The sequence below is a fragment of the Macaca nemestrina genome, chromosome 7 (assembly GCF_043159975.1).
Source record: "Macaca nemestrina isolate mMacNem1 chromosome 7, mMacNem.hap1, whole genome shotgun sequence".
Taxonomy (NCBI): domain Eukaryota; kingdom Metazoa; phylum Chordata; class Mammalia; order Primates; family Cercopithecidae; genus Macaca; species Macaca nemestrina.
Genome location: NC_092131.1, coordinates 107,916,489 through 107,939,766, shown reverse-complemented (window position 1 = coordinate 107,939,766; position 23,278 = coordinate 107,916,489). Strand labels below are relative to the sequence as shown.

The 23,278-nt window shown below is 46.9% G+C and overlaps 1 protein-coding gene across 9 annotated transcripts in view; it reads left to right on the top strand.

Annotated features, from left to right (window-relative positions):
* Nucleotides 1–23,278, top strand: part of LOC105497475 (homer scaffold protein 2) — a 158,274-nt gene that overhangs the window by 104,258 nt on the left and 30,738 nt on the right. For all 9 annotated transcript variants that reach the window (XM_071099337.1, XM_071099336.1, XM_024797856.2 and 6 more), the window contains one exon: nucleotides 14,822–14,953. In XM_071099337.1, the coding sequence (XP_070955438.1) occupies nucleotides 14,822–14,953 (132 nt within the window). The remainder of the gene's footprint in view (nucleotides 1–14,821; nucleotides 14,954–23,278) is intronic.

The window sequence follows — 23,278 nt, the reverse complement described above, 5'->3', positions numbered from 1 at the left end:
CTGGGTTTGGGGGCAAGCGTTGTTTAGTTGGCAGGCTTTGCAATTTGTTGTGACATCGCTGGCCAGTTCAGCTATGCGCCTGATTCTAAACTTGGCGTGCCTGATTAAGTCCATCATTCGCCGGGCACCCAGGTGGGTTGTCCGGTGGATGTGTTCCAACACCTGCCGTCCTAATTTTTCTGGTAGGATGGTTTGGTCTTTTATATCAGTCCACCACCCATTTTTAACCTGTTTTAGGGGAAGCGTGTTCATCCATTCGCGATCCTGTTCGGTATAGTCGGGAAAACATGGCAAATTTCGCGGGCCAGGATCGGGGAGCTGGAGCGCGAGGAGCTGACTGGGAGCTTTTGCTATGCTCCTTGCGGTTTGGTCGGCTAAGAAGTTGCCTCGAGCAATTGGCGTAGTTGGTTTCTGATGCCCAGGGCAATGTACGATAGCCAATTTCTTTGGTTTCCACAAAGCAGTTAATAGAGCTAGGATCTCTTGCTTGTTTTTTATTTCTTTGCCTTCGGCTGTTAATAGTCCCCTTTCTCTGTAGATGGCCCCATGTATGTGCGCAGTAGCGAAAGCATAGCGGCTATCCGTGTATACTGTTAGTTTTTTCTCTGCCCCTAGGGTGAGGGCCTGTGTAAGGGCTATCAGTTCGGCTCTTTGGGCCGATGTCCCTGGAGGCAAGGGTTCTGCCCAGATTACCTCAGTCTCTGACGTTACAGCCGCTCCTGCATACCGCTGGCCTTGGTGGACATAGCTGCTGCCATCAGTGAACCAGGTGAGTTCTGTGTCGGGGAGCGGACGATCTTGCAGGTCCTCCCGCACCCCATGCACCTGAGCCAGTATCTCAGTGCACTCATGGGACGGGGCGTCCAAGTCTGGATTTGGCAGCAGTGAAGCAGGGTTTAAAGAGGTTGGGGGCAGAAAAGTTATTCTGAGGGGGTTTAACAGCAGTCCTTGATAGTGGGTGAGCCGGGCGTTACTCATCCATCGGTCCGGCGGCTGCCGGAGGACGCCTTCAATGGCATGCGGGGTTATAACGCGCAACTCTTGCCCCATGATAAGTTTATCAGCGTCTCGGACCATTAGGGCGGTCGCCGCGATTATCCGGAGGCAGGGTGGCCAGCCAGCAGCCACTGAATCTAATTTTTTTGACAAATAGGCAACTGGCCTCTGCCAGGGGCCTAGGTACTGTGTTAACACGGCTTTTGCAACACCCTTACTTTCATCCACGTATAAGTGGAAGGGCTTGGAGACATCAGGGAGCCCCAGCGCGGGGGCTGATAACAAGGCAGTTTTGATTTGCTGAAAGGCCAGCTCAGCCTCTTCCGTCCAATTGAAGGGCTGCCGTTCCTTTGTTGCCTGGTATAGGGGCTTGGCTAACTCAGCAAATCCGGGTATCCATAACCTACAGAACCCTGCCGACCCCAGGAATTCTCTCACTTGCCGTGTTGACTGGGGTCTAGGGATGCGTAGGACTGTTTCCTTTCGGGCTTTGGTTAGCCAGCGTTGCCCCCCTTTTAATAGGTACCCCAGATAAGTTACCTCTGACTTGCAGATCTGAGCCTTTGTTGCTGAGGCTCGGTAGCCTAGCTCCCCCAGAGTCTTCAGGAGGTCCTCAGTCCCTCGAACACAAGTTTCCGGGGACCTGGCCGCTATTAAGAGATCATCAACATATTGCAAAAGAGTTATTTCAGGGTGTTGCCGCCGGTACTCACCCAGATCTTCATGAAGGGCTTCATCGAACAGGGTTGGCGAGTTCTTGAACCCTTGTGGCAGTCTGGTCCATGTTAGCTGACCGTTGATGCCCCTCTCAGGATCCGTCCATTGAAATGCAAAGAGTTCTTGACTTTTGGGAGCCAGAGGAAGGCTGAAGAAAGCGTCTTTTAGATCAAAAACGGTATACCACTGTTTTTTGGGACGTAAGGCACTCAGAAGGGTGTATGGATTGGGCACAGTGGGATGTATGTCCATGACCCTTTTATTAACTTCTCTTAAATCCTGTACTGGCCTGTAGTCCGTACTGTTGGGTTTACGAACAGGTAACAGTGGAGTATTCCAGGATGAGTGGCAAGCCCGTAGGACTCCCTGGTCTAGGAGTCGGCGGATATGGGGCGTAATTCCTTCTCTTGCCTCCAGGGGCATAGGATATTGCCGAACCCGAACCGGGTCCGTCCCTGGCTTAACTTCCACAAATATGGCAGGTCGATGTTTAGCTAGCCCCAAGCCCCCAGTTTCTGCCCACGCTTCAGGGAAACGCTGGAGCCAAGAGTCAATTCCCTGATCGGGGGGCTTTTGCTCTTGATGGAGTCGGTACTCATCTTCTAAGGTGAGAGTCAGGATAGATATTGGCCTGTTTTGGGAATCAGTTATCTTGGGCCCTTCTGGCTCAAAGTGGATTTGGGCCCCCATCTTTGTCAGCAAGTCCCTCCCTAGTAGAGGGCAGGGGCTCTCTGGGATGACTAGGAAGGAATGGGAGACTTTTCCCATTCCTAAGTCTACAGTCCTCTGGGTTGTCCAGGGGTATTTTTTGATGCCTGTGGCCCCGTGCACCCAGGATGTTTTCTTAGACATTTTTCCAATTGGTTTGGTTAGGACTGAGCGTTCCGCCCCAGTATCGACCAAGAAGCGAACTGGGGACCCCTCCACTTGCAAAGTTACCCTGGGTTCGGGGAGGGGGTCCGAACCCCGTCCTCCCTAGTCAGAGTCCTGGGTAACGAGTACGGAGGTAGGGTTAGCTGGTCTCCGTTTCTTTGGGCAGTCTTTAATCCAGTGGCCACGTTCCTTGCAATAAGCACACTGATCTTTTTCTAATCCTTGCCTAGGGCCTTGCTTTTTCTGCTTTCTGTTTTGGCCATTTCCTGCCTGGGGGAAAGCTGCTACTAAGACTTTGGTCATTTCTTTGGTTGCCTTGAACTGTTTTTCTTCTGGAGTATCCCTATTATTATAAACTCGCTGGGCCATCTGAAGGAGGTCCTGAATCTGCTTTCCCTCTAAACCTTCTAATTTCTGGAGTTTTCTTTTAATATCTGGTGTTGCCTGGTTTACAAAGGACATTACTACCGCTGCCTGATTTTCCGGTGCTTCCGGGTCCATAGGGGTAAACTGTCTGAAGGCTTCCATTAATCTCTCTAAATACACAGCGGGGCTTTCTGTCTTACCTTGTAACACAGAATATACTTTAGCCAAATTGGTGGGCTTGCGAGATGCAGCCCGGAGACCCGCCATTAGAGTCTGGCGATAAATGAGCAGTCATCCCCTACCTTCTGCCGTGTTGTAGTCCCATCTGGGCCGGGTCAAAGGGAAAGCCGCATTAATGAGGTCAGGATTTGCAGTTGGCTGGCCGTCATCTCCTGGAACCAGTTTTCTGGCCTCAACTTGGATTCTTTCCCGCTCCTCTGTTGTGAACAGGATTCGGAGGAGCTGTTGACAGTCATCCCAGGTCGGCTGGTGAGTAAACATGACACTGTCTAACAACGAGGTTAGATCTTTGGGATTATCTGAGAACCGAGCATTTTGGGACTTCCAATTGTATAAATCACTGGTGGAAAAAGGCCAATATATGAGACGGGAGAGCCCGGTATCATCGAGCGATCCTATTTCTCTGAGAGGCAGGGCTACAGTGGAGTCAGGGAGTCGGGAAGCTTGGTCCCGCTGTACGCGGCCTCGTGTTCGGCCGGCCGGCCCCCCCAGGTTACTTTCGCTCTCGGCTGCTTCCGCTTCTCGGTTTCCCTCTACGGAAGCACCACCCTGGGGGACTGGGTCCTGCGGGATAAGGTGCGGATATGGTGGGGGAAATATGGGTTCTAACGTTAGGGGGTCCTGGCTGTCCGGCAGCACAGGGGCTGAGGGAGCAGAGGGAGTCTTTTGTCTTGTAGGTCGCGTTACTAGGACTTTGCAGGGCTCAGGGATGAATGGAGTTATCCAGGGTGGTGGGTTTTCCACAAGATCCTGCCACACTAGAATATAAGGAATTTGATCAGGATGTCCTGACTGCCCTGGCAGGAAAATCTTAGTTTTTACCTTAGTAATAATAGAGAGACAGAAAGTTCCTTCGGAGGGCCACCCTACGCTGAAAGAGGGCCACTCCGAACGGCAGAAAGTAACTAGCTTTCCCTTCTTTAGTTCTACGCTTAAGTTACGCCCCCGAGCCTTCACATCCTTAAAATTGGTAACAAGGAGTGAGAGCGGCGTGCTCTGGTTGTTGCCCATCTTTGGACTGCTCCTACAAAGAGAAGGGGGGACGAAAATGAGTGTGAAGCAGAGGGGAGTATCCGACAGGTCCGGTCCTGGAAGGGGAAGAAAAGGTTTTATGTTTCGTTTTGGGCTTACACTTAACACTTAACAATAACGGACAGACAGTAATAACGATGAGCATTCGCGAGCGCGTGTCGGACTTCCGACCTGAGTCAGACGGGGCAACCAAGGATGGAGGCCCCCAGATGGGCACTGGGGAACGTCTCCCACCAGTCCCGAGTGGCTGTCTTCTAGCGCGTCCGCCAAGACCGTGCCACTTACAGAACAGACCAATACAGATTACAGATTACGGATTTCACGAAATTTCAGGGAGACAGACAGAGACAAAGACAGAGACAGTGACAAAGCCGGCTTACCTACAGATTAAGATCCGTTGACTTGGGGGTCTGGTGGGCTTGGGGGAAATCCCGGACGAGCCCCCATTTGTTATGCCCAGACCGTTTATTCCCCGAAGAAGACCACCAGAGTCCAGAGTCAAAGCTAAACAGCAAGGATCTTTATTACAGGTTCGAACCTGGAGCTCTCACTTGCTCGTGAAACGAGACGGGCAGGAGAGCTCCCCCACTGAGCTCCGAACAATGTTATATAGTCTAAGAAAAGTGGGCATAGAGTTATTATACAAATCAGATATATGATTGGCTAGTGTTTGAACAAGGCGATTTGGCTAACTATGATTGGTTCCTGCCATTTCTGATATTTTGGTTCAAACTTTGAGGCGGGAGAGCAGGTTTATGGCAGCAAGAGTTTATCTTACTTAAACACGTCTTGTGACCTTGCCTCAGAACTTACAAAATCTCTGGTATGTGCAAAACAAAATCTCTGGTACGTGCAGAAAACCAGGTACTCACAGAACTTACGAAATCTCTGGTATGTGCAAAGATTAGAGAGCAGAACAAAGGTGTAGCGGGTGGGGGGCGGGTACACATCTATCTTTGTGTCCTTTCATCATCTCCCTGAGCCCAGTCTCGATCCTGCCCGAATACTCCAGATGGATCGCCTCCTGTCTGCAGATTGGAATCAGGTGCAGTGTATCCAGCTGACTGCTGGGCATCTGTGCTGATGCCAGTGTCTTCTTATGGGCTCTTGTCTGTTGCCCTTGCCCACCCTTACCCCCATCTCTGTTCACTCAGCTTGGTTCCCCTTCTGTTCTTATTTCTGAGCATCTGTTCTGGTTCCATGTTCACTGGCTACCCAAGCCTGGAGCCCTGCTCCCTGCCCAGCCACACGTCCCAGGCCTCATGCATGCTATAGAGCCTCAGGCAGACCACATAGGCATGGATGCTCCTGGGCTGGGGGAGTTTGGACACTTCCTGGTGTCCTCCTCATTGTGTTCTACCACACTGGGTCAGCCCACTTGGTTTTAGGCCTTTGATCCCAAATGTTGGTCTGAACCGTGATGACAGGTGGTCTGATGCGTTTAACTTTTGGGGCTGTGTCTTAGCTCATGGGCTGCACTGAAGGGGCGGCCTGCCCCTCCACACCTGTGGGCATTTCTCATTAGGTGGAACGAGAGACTTGAGAAAAGAAATGAGACACAGAGACAAAAGTATAGAGAAAGAAAAAGTGGGCCCAGGGGACCGGTGCTCAGCATACAGAGGACCCACGCCTGCACCGGTCTCTGAGTTCCCTTAGTATTTATTGATAATTATCTTTACCATCTTAGAAAAAGGGAAGTAGCAGGATAATAGGATTATCGTAGGGAGAAGGTCAGCAGTAAGACATATGAATAAAGATCTCTGTGACATAAGTTTAAGGAAAAGTGCTGTGCCTTGATACGCATATGCAAACATCTCCATAAACCTTTTTAGTGCATAAAGAACAGCATTGCACTAGCAAGTCCCACCTTTCGCCCTAAGGCGGTTTTCTCCTTTCTCAGTAAACAGAACATGCAATCAGGTTTTACACCGAGATGTTCCATTGCCCAGGGACGGGCAGGAGACAGATGCTTTTCTCTATCTCAACTGCCAAGAGGCCTTCTTTCCTCTTATACTAGTCCTCCTCAGCACAGACCCTTCACGGGTGTCAGGCTGGGGGATGATTAGGTCTTTCCCTTCCCACGAGGCCATATTTCAGACTATCACATGGGGAGAAACCTTGGACAATACCTAGCTTTCCTAGGCAGAGATCCCTGCGACCTTTGGCAGTGTACGTGTCCCTGGGTACTTGAGATTAAGAGAATGGTGATGATTTTTAACCAGCAAGCTGCCTTCAGGCACTTGTTTAACAAAGCACCCCTGCACAGCCCAAAATCATTTAAACCTTGAGTCACCACAGCACATGTCTCTTGCAAGGACAAGGTTGGGGGTAGGGTCACAGATTAACAGCATCTCAAATACAGAACAAAATGGAGTCTCTTATGTCTACTTCTTTCTATATAGACACAGTAACAGTCTGATCTTTCTTTCTTTTCCCCACACTGCACCTCTGTGACCTTGGGCAGGTCTAGTGCCTGAGTCCTGCCTCTCTCTGTTGGCTGGGCCACATCAAGTTTATTACTTTGAGCCTCTGAGTGGTACTTCTGGGCCATCTGTCCCTCTCAAAGCAGGAGGCTGTTGTGGGCTGGAAGGGGAAGCCTCCTCCACTCCTCCCCAGTGGAGGAGTAGATGTGTTTCTGTAAGAAGTGGCTGGTGTAGAATGGACTCAGAGGTCATTCTGAGCAAAGGCCACATAAGATTCAGCTTCTGTGTAAACTGGGCAGCCAGAGAGCACAGGCTCCTTGAGAAGGAAAGCTGTGGCCAGCAGCTTTAGCAGCTGTCATTCCATGCCAGGCATAGCCAGCTCGTCTGCCCTGTCCAAGCATGTGTCACGCTCCAGCTGGGGAGGGATGTATGGACAGCCTCTCCTCCCTCTGGAAGCAGCTGGTGCTACTCATCATAGGAAGATCTGTATTCAGATCTGTTCTTAATTCTTAAAACAGAAAGACATTTCCTTCTTCCCTGGGACAATATTTCATGTGTCAGTTCCAGCTGTTGTCTAAAGACATGAGTGGGTGGGAAAACTTCAGTGTGTTGCCTCAGCATTGCCCAAGCTCTAGGGGATGATGTGGATCCACGTCAGTGTTGGGGCTGCCAGGAGACTGTGAGCTCTTTGAGGATGGCAACCATGCCTGGCTCATTGTTGGAGTCCCAGCACCAAGCCAGGGTGGGCAACGCCATGGAAGTGGGTGGGGGAATGAGTGGATGATGAGGTCAAGTCTGGCCACCTTCTCTCCAGGCCTGTGGCAGGTATACTGTGTCCACAGAAGGACAGCAGACAGGGGCAGGGTCACCGCCAAGGGGGGACCCAAGAATCCAAACCTTGGGTTGTCCCTGTTTATAGACACTGGACAGATGGGAGCCACATGAGGGCATCTCCCCACTCCTGGCTTCTCAGAGCACTGCTATGAACCATGTGGCACATGCCAATAGGCATGTGATTTATGGTGAGTTTTTAGGCAGAACAGCCAGCTCCATTATAAAGAAACTCCATTTTCAGAGCATTGGTTAATTGAGCCATCACAGCACTTGATTTCATTGTGTTGTTGGCACTCTTTCCAGACTGAGTTAATCACTGCCATCCTTATGAGAAACTGCCTGCCTGTGGACAAGACTTGCCTGAAGCAGGTGCTTCTCCTGGGAGCTCTGGATGACTCTGCTGCCCTTGGTTCTCAGTTATTTATAGGATCACAGAAACCTGTATTGGAAGAGACCTTAGAAGTCATCCCTTCTACAAATATTTAGCTGCACCTGCTGTGTTGTGAGTGCTGCCTGATGGTGATGGTTCAGAGGATATCAGCTTCTAAAACTCTGACTTGTTTGGTATTTTCTTTTAGGAATGTAAAATTACTTTCAGGAGCACATTCAGGCTCTGCTCGTCCACCCATCATTAGAATTCACTCCTTTGAATAAATATAGAGCACCCTCTGTTAAGGGAGCAAGCATTAGGAAGGTTCTGAGCACACAGTAGGTTTTCAGCTTTTCTTTTCTTCGCTGTCTGTGATTAGTTTTTTTGTTTGTTTGTTTGTTTTTGAGACGGAGTCTCACTCTGTCACCCAGGCTGGAGTGCAGTGGCGTGATCTCGGCTCACTGCAATCTCCGCCTCCTGGATTCACGCCATTCTCCTGCCTCAGCCTCCCGAGTAGCTGGAACTACAGGTGCCCACCACCACAGCCGGCTAATTTTTTTTGTATTTTTAGTAGAGACAGGGAAGCACCTGTTAATAACTACTCTTGGAGCAGATGACATGTCTCAGCCCCAGCCTCTTGTGGAAAACTCCCAGGTTCATCCAACTTCATCTCCCTGGATTTGGGAAAGACTTTTCATAGAGGGAATCCGATGGGCCTGTCTCCCCCTGCCTGTTTCATGAGCAACTTCCTCTGAAATCTAGAGCAGGTGAGACTAGAGACAGGAGGAGCTTAGCATTTTGCTACTTCCAAGTAGCCCTTGACTACGTGTGTTTTGTGCATTTTGTGACAACTTGGTCCCACTGATCTGCAGGACTGGATCTTTTACTAGGGTGGCTTCTTTTTCTGTGAAAGTTTCAGAGATGACTCACACAAGAGGAAGGTGTACACAGAGATGGAAGCCCATTTGAAGCTTATGCCTGGGGTGCGCAGCCCCTTCTCCCTTCTGGGCTTTGGTTCCTTCCCCCAGATCTATTCTCCCCTCTCTCCAGGGGGGAACAGTTCTCATTCTGCTGAGTCATTCTGCTACATTGTACACTCAACTGTGCCCTCATCCTTCACACACTCACCCTTGGCTCCCAGGGCTTCATTCTTCCTTGGTTCCTGGCCACCTGTGGCAGGTGTACTGCCAGCTCCTTCACCTGCTGTTCCTTAAGTCAGCCTTCTGCCCTGGGCCTCTTCTTCTCTTCCACCAGATGACACTCTCCACCTGATGACCCCTTCACTTCTCATCCCTCAGTTTACTCAAGTCTCGCATCTCCTCTGACGCCAGAACCCACAGGTCCAGCCACCCTAACACAGTTTTCTAAGTGTCTCCATGGGCGGGAAGGGTACTCCCTGCTGTTTTCATAAGCCTCTGCCCACTCTGAAGATTATCCTCCCTGACAACTTTGTTATGGGTTTGTAGACTTTATTTTTAACCGTTTGTATTAATAGGCACCATTCAATGTCTAATAATAAAGCAAACCCATATGTACCCACCACCCAGTGGAAGTACATCTTTCATTCATACTTCAGAAGTCCTTCAATGGGCCTTTCCCTAGTTAGATGCTCTCCCATCCACCCCTCAAGAGATCACCGCTCTCTATTAAGAGTGTATTAAGCATTCCCTTGCTTTTCTGTACAGTTTTGCCACATGTGTATATATTGCTAAACCAGAAGTTGGCAAACTTTTTCTTTAAGGGCCAGAGAGTAATTTTTAAAAAAAGTTTTGTATTCAGGTTGTACAGTCTCTGCTGCAGATATTTGACTCTTTTGTAGCCAGAAAACTGCCATAGACCAATATGTAAATGAATGGACATGGCTGTCTTCCAATAAAACTTTAATTACAAAAATAGGCCAAAGGCTAGATTTGGCCTGAGGGTTATAGTTTGCTGACCCCTGCCCTAAATAATCTGTTACTCAATTTTACCTGTTTTTGACCTTTATATGAATAGAATCATACTAGAGATTCATAATGTGTGTGTTCTTTTGTAACTTCTTTTTTTTTTTTTTTTTTTTTTTTTTTTTTTACTTAATGTTAAATTTTTGTGATTCATCCATGCTGATCAATTTGGTTAGCCTTGGTTAATTTTCCTGCTGGATTAGTATTTCTTTATGGAAATACTACAGTGTGTTTATCCATTCTGTTGGTAGTGGATATTGTTTTTGCAAGTTCTACTGTAGATAAAATGCTGTCAAGCAGCAATGCATGCTACAGATAAATCTTTTGTGAAAGGAAAAATCAACCAATGCAGCAAATATTATTGTCTTATTTTAACAAATTGACACAATGACTCCACCCTTCAGCAACCACCACTCTGATAAGTCAGCAACCATCAGGATCGACACAAGTCCCTCCATCAGCAAAAAGATTATAACTTGCTGAAGGTTCAAATGATCCTTAGCATTTTTTAGCGACAAAATATATTTTAAAATTAAGGTATGCACATGGTTTTGTTTTTAAAGACATAATGCTATTGCAAACTATGATTTTTTATTTTCTTTCTTTCTCTTTCTTTTCTTTTCTTTCTTTTTTGAGGTAGGGTCTCACTTTTGTCACCCAGGCTGGAGTACAGTGATGTGATCACGGCTCACTGCAGCCTTGACCTCCCAAGCCCCAGGTGATCCTCCTGCCTCAGTCCCCTGAGTAACTGGGACTATAGGTACACACCACCATGCCCTGCTCATTTTTGTATTTTTAGTTGAGATGGGGTTTTGCCATGTTGTCCAGGCTGGTCTCGAACTCCTGGGCTCAAGCAATCCACCTGCCTTTGCCTCCCAAAGTGCTGGGATTACAGGCATGAGCCTGCAAACTATGATTAATATATTCAAGGAAACAGAGGGAATGTGGACAAAATAGATGAAAGGAAGGAGAATATTCCCAGAGACTTAGAATTTTGTTTTTGAAAGAACCAAATGGACATTCTAGAACAAAAAATAACAATATCTGAAATTAAGATAACAATAGATAGATTTAACGGGAGATTGGATACATCAGTGACCAGGATTAGTGACCTGGAAAGCAGATTAATAGAAATTACCCAAATAGAATCAGAGAGAACCAAGAATCAGGGAAAAAATAATTGATAAGTGTAAAAAATATTGGGCATGGCCAGCATGGTGGCTCCTGTCTATAATCCCAGCATTTCGGAAGGCTGAGGCAGATGGATTGGTTGAGCCCAGGAGTTTGAGACCAGCCAGGGCAACATGGCAAAACTCCATCTGTACAAAAAATACAAAAATTAGCCGGGCATGGTGGTGCACACCTGTAATCCCAGCTACTTGGAAGGTTGAGATGGGGGGATCACTTTAGCCCAGGTGGTTGAGGCTGCAGTGAGCCATGTTTGTGCCACTTCACTCTATCCTGGGTAACAGAGCAAGACCCTATCTCAAAGAGAAATGTTGGACACACTCAAAAAGCCTAGCAGGTCTGTAATTGGAGTCCCAGAAGTAGAAGCAAGGAGAGAGAATAGAGCGGAAGCAATATTCATGGAGAGAATGAGAATTTTCTAAAAACTAATGAGTCTACAGATTTAAGAAGCTGAATGAACCTCCAGCCATCATAAATAGACTTAGCTCTTGAAATCAGTCCATTGTTGCTTTGTAAGTAAGACATGCATTGTATGCTTTTTAGCCACTTATTCGTTTTATAACCTTGAATAGGTCACTTGACCTTGTTCAGCCTCAGTTTCGCCATCTGAAAAAAATGGGGATTAAAGACTGTGAAAAAGTGCCCTAGAAACTAAGTTTAAAGAAATAGCAGGGGGTATCACCATTGTTATTCCAGCTTGACTGCCTCTGGGACAGCCTGTTTGGGTGAGCTTAAGAGCCATGTCCTGTACTTTGGCCAGCCTCCTCCCACTGCTTTTCAAGGGGACTTGGCGTGTGGTGACTGACCTAGGGGCATAGGCCTGCAATGAGGTAGCAGCAAGATTTAAAATGAATCCAGTTTCTGAATGGATGTAGTCATTGCTTTGTCCTCCCAGGATTCTGGTAATTGAGAGATGACCAGAGGGCTTTTGGGGGTCATGTGATCCATTCTGATCCGGCTCCCAGCCACACACCTTCCTTAGGTCTGCCTTGGTTCCACTATATCTGTCCTGCTTGGGGCTGAGCCAGAATCCCACCACCCTCCAAGGTCCCATAACTTTGCCCTACACTTGCCAGTAGTTTAGATGTGCATTTTCCACACCCTGCTCCCCTGCCCCTATCTCTTGATAGTGTCCAGTGACAGCAGGCAGATATCTTGACTTCTCATGTTGCATTCAGTTTTCCAGATGGAAAACATTTGGTAAAATGTCCTAACTCACGTGGCCACTGGCATTATGGAAGGGTTATTATAAGGAAAGAAAAAGTCACCTGGACCGTAGCACATGGACATCAGTACTTCATAGATGGGGAAAAGAAGAGAGGCAGTAATGTTTGTTATCTTCATCGTGTATAAAATGAGAAGCAACATGATATAGAAGTTTATTGGACAAGTTTTGGAGTCAGACAACTGGGTTTTTATCTCTAGAGTCTCCTGCTGGCCAGCTTTAATGTGTTACCTTAAGCAAGTTAGTTTAACCTTTCCCAAATCTCGGTCGGGTGCAGTGGCTCATGCCTGTAATCTCAGCACTTTGGGAGGCCGAGGCGGGCGGATCACCTGAGGTCAGGAGTTTGAGAACAGCCTGGCCAACATGATGAAGCCCCTTCTCTACTAAAAATACAAAAATTAGCTGGGCGTGGTGGCGGGCGCCTGTAATACCAGCTACTCAGGAGGCTGAGGCAGGAGAATCGCTTGAATTTAGGAGGCGGAGGTTGCAGTGATCCTTGATCATGCCATTGCACTCCAGCCTGGGCGACAGAGCAAGAATCCGTCTCAAAAAAGTCAAACAAACAAACAAAAAAAAAACTTTCCCAAATCTCAGTTACTTCTGTGAAATGAAGAAATAGTCATATGCATAGGCTTGTTGTAAGGTTTAAGTGAACTGATATAAATCAGGCACTCAATAAGTGTTCAACAAATAGTAATTGCTGTTGTTAGTATTCTAAAAATTATTTTACCAGCTAAGCCAAGGTTTTCTCTTGAGCCAGTGGCTTATCAGCAAACTCAATAGTCTAATAGATAGATAAATGTAGATATAGCAATAGCAATGATACTTCTACTACTAGTGACAGCTGTCACTTACTGTCTGGATCCCTTTAGCTAAGGCAAGAATTTGTATCTGGAAGGTCTGTCCTTTAGCAAAATAGTAGACCCAGGTTCCTACCATGGAAAGCAAGGGCTATGCCATTCAAACTTTTTTCTCTTCTCTGTTTTATCAGTTACAAGGAAAGTGTTCTGAGTTGACCATTGAGAATAAACAACCTTAGTAAGTAAAATTGCTGGTAGGTTCACTCTTTTTTTTTTTTTTTTTTGAGACGGAGTCTGGCTCTGTCGCCCAGGCTGGAGTGCAGTGGCCGGATCTCAGCTCACTGCAAGCTCCGCCTCCCAGGTTTACGCCATTCTCCTGCCTCAGCCTCCTGAGTAGCTGGGACTACAAGCGCCCACCTTGCCCGGCTAGTTTTTTGTATTTTTTAGTAGAGACGGGGTTTCACCGGGTTAGCCAGGATGGTCTCGATCTCCTGACCTCGTGATCTGCCCGCCTCGGCCTCCCAAAGTGCTGGGATTACAGGCTTGAGCCACCGCACCCGGCCAGGTTCACTCTTTAGAGTATTTACTTATATTACTCTTATTCTCTGCTCAGATCATCTGATGAGGAAGCAGCCAGTGGTTACTGCCACCCTGCCCTTATGTAGACACCCAGTAATCCTTTATTTCCAAGAGTATTTTTCCTGAGTGTTTCTTAGAGTCTTAGGACTTCCAATGATTTCTACTTAAGTAAGCCATTGTTGATATTTTATAACCCTTATCAATTGTTTGATGTCTCTGCCCTCTTCCTGACTACTTGCCATTGAAAGACCAGGAACCTTGACTCATTCATCTTTGTATCTTTGATTGGCAGAGTGTCTGGTGTATAGTAAATGTTCAATAAATGTTTGAATGAATAAATGTACCATGTGCTAGATATTATCTTTTTACCCTTCCACCTCAGATTCATCCTCTACCCTTCTTGACACTGCTCTGGTCCCTGAGGGGCTAACTTGCAGACATCAGTGGGCTCCCACGCCCTCTAGCTTCTAGCTGGGTTTGTCCAATGGCAACTGGAGATCAAAGGGAGAGGCGAGAGTGTTTGCTCCCCCAGTTTCCCACTCCTGTGAGGTCACCATGTGCTGACTGTATCCCCCAACAGAAGGTAACCTCTCTTTTCAAGGTAGCTTGCTCTACGTGACCCCTCCCCCTTCCAGGGTCTGTAGCCACTCCATCCCCTTATTCTTTTAGGCCAAGGATGCTGCACTATCCTTACAGTTTCCCTGTACCCCACTCACACCTGTATAATTAGTTTCTTTGTCAATTAACCCTCTACAAATTATCCTAATTGGACTGTACCTGCTCCTTTCTGTTGGGAAGCAGCAGGCCTCACTTGCTTATAGAGATTTTCAATTGTTTGAGTTGGACACTGGGGCTCCAGGTGACTCACAAAGCGACATAGTGCAGTTCTTCAGAGAATGTGGGACATGGCTAGCCATTAAGGGCACTGTGATGCATGGCAGCTTTGGGTAAATAAATAGCAGTTTGGGAAACTATTATTTGCTTAGGAGAGACTTTCTCCCACAGATAACATGTAGGATCTTATTTTAGACTGACTGTTAAGTCTCTGAAGTTGCCCCTTTTCATGATTGTGTATCTGACTCAGCATGGGTTGTGCCAGGAGAACTTGGGACCATATTTAACAGAGCAGGGGATGCAGGCTTGAAGCACTGGCTTTGCCAACAGAAGACTTTCTAAGGAATGACTTTGTCTCATTCAACATTTAAATTTTCACCCTTTGGGCTGTTTTTCTGCAGGTGATCATAAACAGCACAATCACACCGAATATGACCTTCACCAAAACGTCACAGAAGTTTGGGCAGTGGGCCGACAGCAGAGCCAACACGGTGTTTGGTTTGGGGTTTTCCTCTGAGCAGCAGCTGACAAAGGTAACATGGTCCTATCCACAGTACAGTAAGTCCTGCATCAGATGCCATTCTCATTCAGTGATTGTCTACTGAGGGATGTGCCCTTGGTGAGCGGGATTCCTTTCTGGTCTTTGGTTTCACTCCTTCTGGCATCCCGGGGCTGCCAAAGCAGGGGCCCTTTTGAAATACCAGGTTCATTGAAGTCATCTGGGGAAAGGAAATTCGTATCTAACAAATGCTGCTTTGGGGCCTGAAGTTGCAGCATGGCCAGTCCATCCTCCCCTCCAGGTGTCAGCCACTGCTCCCTGTGCCCGGCGGTATCAGCATACAGACTGAGCACTGGCTTGTGTGCCAAAACCAGATCCATTGGGTTTTCAGGACTCTGAGGATTAGGTGACCTTCCTGTGTGAGGTCACAGTTATTGGACGGTTGTTACTATAGGACTTCCAAGGAAGAGACTGTGTTCCTGCTGCCAAGAATGCATCTTGATGAAATAAGCATGTTACCCCTTTTGAAGTAAGGCACAATTTGTCTCTGACAGCTGTCAATGTCAGTGACTCTGTGGTTGGAGCCCTTGGGGAGTAAGGTGATGCATAATGGAAGCTCTTAGCCTGGACTCCCCATGTCCCTTAAAATGCCACACAGTGGTGTGTGTATGTTGCTTTTTTTTCTAGGGAGAGGATTCATAGCTCCAAGTCACTTCTCCAAGGGGCCTGGGACATACTCCTTGGATGGTTAGAAAGGTGTTGAGGAGCAGATCATGGCTGACTACAGCCTTGGAGAACCCCAAGAACTGAGGGAATAAACTGATCGCCTCTGAGAGGCCTCACTCAGCAGTTTAAAGGGGCTGAGAGCCTGTTTTAGAGACTACATTTCCTTTTAGGGTGGTAGAAGAGCCTTTGTAAGTATTGAGAATATTTTGGTTTAAGGTAAGACTGACTAGTTTACAAATCAAAGAAATTTACTGGAAGAATGTTGGAGTCTCTCAAGGAGTGCAGAGGAGAGTTGCAAATCCAGGAAAGGGCCAGAGCCAGACTTGCTTCCGGCAGCTTGGCTCTAGGAGTTGTTTTTCTCTAGACTCTTGCTGTGAACATCTGACTGACTGACTGGACAAGTGCTGACCCAGCCTCTGCTCTGCTGACACCATGCTCGGCACTGAGGATACAGAGATGTGGCCCCTGTTCCAAGGCTTCACAAATTTCCAGATTCTTGCGGAATTGACAGAGTTGCCTAGAACACATTTGGCTGCTTGGGTTACTTGTGTGTATTGAAGACAATTTTCAAAGAGTGGGAAATTAGGGTGAGTCAGGAAGCTCCCCACAGTAGGAGCCTGCTAACTTGTCCCCTTCCTTTGTCCAGTGTGTGTGCATGTATGTGTATACTCACATATGTGTGTGCACACACACACTTCTAAGGAGGTCCCCAGCGCACAGATCCAGCCATCAGATACCCAGTCACAAATGAGCTCCCCAGTGGGGATACTCCACAGACTGTCCTCCTCTGCATCCCAAGGTACTTCCATGAGGACTCTGTTTCCTTAGAAGCCTGAGAAGCCCAAAATGACCTGGTGGCACTCTGAGCATCCACCCTTGTGCCACCCTCTCACAGAAGCATTCTTTCTTGGGTGGTAAAACCTCCAGATCACAAGGGCCTGGAAACATGGGCAAAAGGCAAAAATCTCAAGGGCAGGTCATTGGAGATAGTTATGGGAGACGTCCTCTCCGTCCACAATCCCTCAGTTCCAGGATTACAGCACACAAGCCCAGGATGTTCAGCAGGCACGAGTGCAGCACAGTTCTGCAAGGCCTGCCACTTCTGGCTGATAAGGTACCTGGGAGGAGCTGAGAATCCTATGGCAACCAGACTCTTGCTTACCTTCATGTGCAGAGAAGTGAGTTCTCTGCAGCCTCACTTGGTTTGAAGCGGTGTCGTGTGGGATAGAAAGTATTGGGTAAATCTTTGGCTGGTATGGCTGGCAGAGGCATGGCAGTCCACAGTGTCTATTCTGGTGATAAATCACTCTTCCCTTGGAAGAAGGGGCCCAGTGGAATCAGCCTTCAGCAGGGAGCTGCCTGGTACCTAGAGGTGTGATGCTTGGCGTGGGTCACTGTGTTGGCAGTAGGACACTCAGCAGGCCCAGGAGGTCAGGGTGGCCATAGAGAGCAGGAGTATGTGTTTTCAAGGCCATTTGGTGCCCTTTCCCCTGGCACCATGGCCAGTGTGTCCTTAAGTCTTTTGAGCAAGTACCAGGCTGCCTAGAGAAAGTGAATGACTGGGTATCCATAGAACAGCCCTTCCTGCCGCCTAGTTTGAAATACTCTCTTTTGCCGTAAAGGCCTCTGAAGAGCATGCACGTGGAATATGAGTATTTTCAGGCTCTGGTTCCATTTGGACCCATTGATATTGCTGTTTCTCAAACCTCTTTGTCACCTTGTTTCTTCCCAGTTCCTCCTCATGCAGCTAGGCCCTTAACCATTCCCGCCGAGATGTCAAATCCAGGCCACCTCTGCTGTGCATGTGGCACCATGAGATGTTCCAGGGTTTGCCCACAGGGAGGATTTCCCTTTTCTGTCATCTGCCCGACAACAGGATAGCTGGAGGGAAGCCGTGGCACTAAGGTGTGTGAGGGAAGCTGTGGAGAGTTTACTGTTGTTGGAGTGTCCAGGATTTTCAGGGTGGGTAAGGCTGCTAAGGTCCAGTCTTGGAAGGCTTTATTGGTCATGCCAGAGCTTCTGGACTTTGTCCTATGGCCTGAGAAGGATTTTAAGTCCAGAAGGAAAATGATCAGATTTGCATTTTAGGTAGAATTTTTTCTGGCAGCAAGTCAGATTAGATTGTTTTAGTCTGGGGTAGAGCTGATGAAGGGTTAAGAGTTGGAGAAATTTTAAAAAGACCGAGGCGCAAATATTGGCAAAACTGGGTGAACGAAAGAGGAAGAAGACATTCTGGGGTGATGAGGGATGGTGGGTAGTGAGGCTGTTTTCTGAAACGGGGAAGAGGAACGGGAACAGGTGCCGTGAGGAGCAGAGAGAATTTGTTTAAAGCAGAAGCAAATGTGATGGTGACTTGTTGAAAGAATAATTAGCTGGAACCTCTGTCTGAGGGGGGAGTGGGGGTATGTGCTTTCCCTCCTGAAGTGGTGCTTGGTGAGGAAGGGTGTGTTGGGAACCCCCTCTGCCTCAGCCGAGTGGCCCCTTCCCACACCTGCCTCATATCCAGACAACTAGGCTTGGGAGCTTCTGTCCGAGACATGGTCCCTGGGAGGCCCGTCCTGGTCATATGCTCCTGATCCCTCCCAGGGCTGGGAGTTCTTCCCCGAAGCCAAGGGTGGTTTGAGAGAATCACTTACAGCTGCCTGGAACAATTTCTTCAATCTTTAAAGGAACCCAAGCAGCTAGGTAGAAAGGGGTAAGGTTTCTATGAAAAGAATCGACAGCAGAGAGAACTCCAAACGAAAACCAGAACACGTTGTCCAAGTTAAATGCTCTGTGCCCCTGCAAACTGAAGAGACCTTGAGCTGTGCTGGCTTCCAAGGATGGCCACCCCTAATTTTTCCCAGACAGAAGAAAATGTCCTATCATTAAGGAGGAGTGCACTGTCCTCCCAAGCCACTCAGCCTCTGGTGCAGTGCTGGAGTTCTGCTCTGTGCCCACAACCTCCATCATCACAAAGACTTGTCAAGGAAGCCCTCAGATAACCCCTTTGTCCAAACGTTTCAAATCAACTTCTTCCCCTGATCTCTGAAGGAAATGATTAACCACACACTGATAAATTATCATGAAGTGAGTCTGGCCATCTCAACAAGTGACGGTTAGCTAGCACAGAGGAGCTTGGCCTTGAGGGCTCCCAAGGTGTGTGCTGAGGGGACAGCCAGGCTGAGTATTCCTGACTTCCCAGAGCAACCACCCACAGCCCTGTAGGGGAATGGTAATCAAGCACTATAACTAGGCTAGAGAAAGGAACACCAGTGTGGACATTTTCATCTAAGAACACTTTATATATACTTCCCTCTCTACCCCCCAGAAAGAAAATTAGATGCCTTGGTCTTAACTGCTCCATTGTAAGGACTATTTCCCAACCACAGTCCAAAAAGTATTATTACAGGGCAATTTTCTGCTCTTTAGATAGGCTGTCCAAAAATAGTAGAAGCTGTGTTTTCTCAGAAGTAAACTGGGACTCATCTGTCCATCCACTGGAGAGGACATAAAACCCCAGCCTACTGAAGGAAATTGAAAAGGGACTTGCATGTTCTGATAAAAGGAAGAGCTTATGAAAGGAGACAGAAGGAGGAGCAAATATAAGAATGAGCCAGAGGTTAAAGTTTAGATTCTTTGTGGCATTTGACCTCGAGTTGTCACTGTTCTAAGTTTGGTTCCATCTTATTCGTTACAGACAGAAGGAAACACATTCTGCCCTTAACGGGGAGTGACCCAGGATGGCGTTGCCAGTGCACTGTGGTTGATCTAGCCAAACTCTGATACATGCATGGCATTTACTTTTGTCCCATTTCAGTGATTTCATCTGTAATTCAAATTTGTCCCCGTATAGTCACTTTAATTCACTCAGTGTCATTGTAAGAACATTGTTTTATCTCCTCCCCTTCTGGGTCCTGATTTAACAGCTAATTTTTAAAATGGAGGATATTAATAATTATTTTGACATGTTTTAGGTAGAATGCTTTTGGTTGCAAGTAACAGGTAACCTAATCACAGTGCTTAAATACATGGGGTAATTTCTTCTCATGTGAAGGAGAAGTCCTGAGGCAGGTGGTTGCTGGTACAGTGGCTCCATGATGTTGGGTCTGATGGATCTGCATGGATTTCATTTGTTTCTTTTTTCTTTTATTGGCCTTTCCTTTATGGTGATAAGATGACTTTTCTTTCTTTTTTTTTTTTTTTTGAGACTGAGTCTCGCTCTGTGGCCCAAATTGGAGTGCAGTGGCCGGATCTCAGCTCACTGCAAGCTCCGCCTCCTGGGTTCACGCCATTCTCCTGCCTCAGCCTCCCGAGTAGCTGGGACTATAGGCGCCCACCACCTCGCCCGGCTAGTTTTTTGTATTTTTTAGTAGAGACAGGGTTTCACCGGGTTAGCCAGGATGGTCTGGATCTCCTGACCTCGTGATCCGCCCGTCTCGGCCTCCCAAAGTGCTGGGATTACAGGCTTGAGCCACTGTGCCGGCCAAGATGACTTTTCAAGCTCTACCCGTCACACCTGCATTCTTGGCGAGAGGGAGGAGGAAGAGGCTGGTAACACAGCAACCCCCCTGGCAGATTTCTTGGGCCCCATTGTCAATGCTGGGTTCCTGGCCCATTCCCCTACCCCACCAAAAACCAGGGAAACGGGTTTCCATGATTGGCTTAAACTAGCTTTCATTCTCTAGCACCTAGGAAATTTCCTGCTCCAGAAAAACTTGAGATTCTTTTAAGCTAAGGGAAAAGAAACAGATTTTAAATAAGCAAACAGTAGTGTTTGCCGCAGGTCTTCAATGGCTAAGGCCAAAAAAGCCACAAATGAAATCAAACAGTAATGGTCTCATTTTCTATCATGATAATGATTTTGTTTAAAATTATTACCACAATTTTAATAAGTACCAAAAAATGACCTTAATGAAGATGTGAGAATTTGGCAATATATTTTAGAAACCTTTGTGGTTTCAATATCCTTTGATCCATGGATTTCATTGACAAGAATCTATTCTAAGGAAACAATTGTAACTGGGTATAAAGATTTTACTACAAAGATTGCAACCTCATTTATAACAGAAAAAAAAGCCCTAATATCCAGTAGTAGGAAATTAGTTAAACTGCGGTGTATCCTTCAGGGTAATATGTAGCGATCAAGATGTGTAGTAGAGGCTGGGTGTGGTGGCTCACGCCTGTAATCCTAGCACTTTGGGAGACCGAGGCAGGTGGATCACCTGAGGTCAAGAGTTCGAGACCAGCCTGGCCAACATTGTGAAACCCTGTCTCCACTAAAAATACAAAAATTAGCCAGGTGTGGGTGGCAGGCACCTGTAATCCCAGTTACTCAGGAGGCTGCAACAGGATCACTTGAACCTGGGAGGCAGAAGTTGCAGTGAACAAGATCACGCCACTGCACTCCAGCCTGGGCAACAGAGTGAGACTCAGTCTCAAAAAAAAAAAGGTGTAGTAGAAGATCATATAATTGCATGGAAGTATTATTATTGTATTGTTTATTTCAAAAGAGGCCATAAAATGAGATATATAATCTGTTTTAAAAGAAATGTAGGTAATGAATGCATATATACAGACAGAAATATATCAGAAGGTTATGTGGTTCTTATCTTGGATGATGGTGTTGCAGGCCAGGGGAGCTCATAAACTGGGGCTCCACCTGGGAAGGTTCTTGGCTTTGCCCAGGAGGGAACTGAGGGGTGAGTTGGTGGTAGAAGAAAATAGCTTTATTGAGGTGGCAGTGTTACAGCTCTGTGGCTGCTCCTGCAGAGCAGGGCTACCCTGTAGGCAGTGTGTCGAGAGTAGCAGCTGTGGGGCAGTTCTGTGGTCACATTTTTACCTACTTTTAATTACATGCAAATTAAGGGGCAGGTTATTCAAACATTTCCAAAAACAGGGTGGTAACTTCTAGGTCATTGCCAGGGAATGGGTAAACTGTCATGGCTCTGGTGAGCGCATTAGCCAGTCTACAATCTGGTCCAGAGTGGAGTCCTGCCTCCTACCTCAATGGGACCGTAGGTCTAAATATATATATAGCTGGGCACAGTGGCCCATGCCTGTAATCCCAGCACTTTGGGAGGCCAAGACAGGCGAATCACCTGAGGTCAGGAGTTTAAGACTAGCCTGGCCAACATGGTGAAGCCCCGTCTCTACTGAAAATACAAAATTAGCCGGGTGTGGTGGCGCATGCCTGTAATCTCAGCTACTCAGTAGGAGGCTGAGGCAGGAGAATCACCTGAGCCCGGGAGGTGGAGGTTGCAGTTAGCTGAGATTGCACCACTGCACTCCAGCCTGGGTGATAGAGCAAGATGCAGTCTCAAAAGGAAAAAAAAAAAAATATATATATATATATATATATATATATATATATGTAAAATAAATAAGTTATATATGTAACTTATGTAACTTAAAAGTTAAAAAATATGTATTTTTCCAGATCATCCTTCCACCCTCCACCCTCCAATAGGCCTCTGTGTGTGTTGTTCCTCTCTATATGTCCATGTGTTCTCATCATTTAGCTCCTACTTACAAGTGACAAATGGGATCTAATTAACCTAAAGAGATTCTGTACAGCAGAAGAGACTATCAGCAGAATAAACAGACAACCTACAGAATGGGAGAACATTTTTGCAACTATGCATCTGACAAAGGTCTAATATCCAGCATCTATAAGGAACTTAAATTTACAACAACAACAACAACAAAACACATTAAAAAGTGGGCAAAGGACATGAACAGACACTTTTCAAAAGAAGACATACATGCAGCCAACAATCATATGAAAAAAATATTTTTTCTAAATTGTATTTTCCAAATTTACAAGCATATATGTTTTGTTTTTTTTAAGAATAAGGGGGAAATATTAGGAAATGCAAGACTTGGAGGGAGGCGATTTTTCACCAAAGGACAATTACTAGACGGCTCTCATGACTGGCACTTCTGCTAGTTGGAGGCTTTGAGAGGAAGTTTCTCTCTGTAATTCTCCTAGGACCCACTGGGTTGTTTCCAGTGTTCGTATTTGTAGACAATGCTGGAACTAACATCTTGGTATTGAGGGCCTTTTTTTCCCCCATATTCCCGATTATTTTTGCAGAATCGTTTCCCAGAAGCAGTATTACTGGGTCAGTAGGTATGAATGTTTTTTTCACTAACGAGACATATTTCCAAATAGTTTCTCAGTGGGGCTGCACCAGTACACAACACTAACAGAAATACCTTGCCAGCACAGGGAATCTAATTGTCTTCAGGGTTTGCTCATTTCACAGGCAAACAATGGTACCTCTTTATTTTGATTTGCATTTCCAACAAGGCTGAATAGTCTTTTTTATAAGTAGTTATTGCATTTTTTATTCCTGAATTTTGCCATTTATCTATTGGGCTTTTCATACTTTTCAGTTTGTACAAACTCTTGCCATACTAAAGAAAATAGCCCTTTATGGCCGGGCGCAGTGGCTCAAGCCTGTAATCCCAGCACTTTGGGAGGCCGAGACGGGCGGATCACGAGGTCAGGAGATCGAGACCATCCTGGCTAACACGGTGAAACCCCGTCTCTACTAAAAAATACAAAAAACTAGCCAGGCGAGGTGGTGGGCGCCTGTAGTCCCAGCTACTCGGGAGGCTGAGGCAGGAGAATGGCCTAAACCCGGGAGGC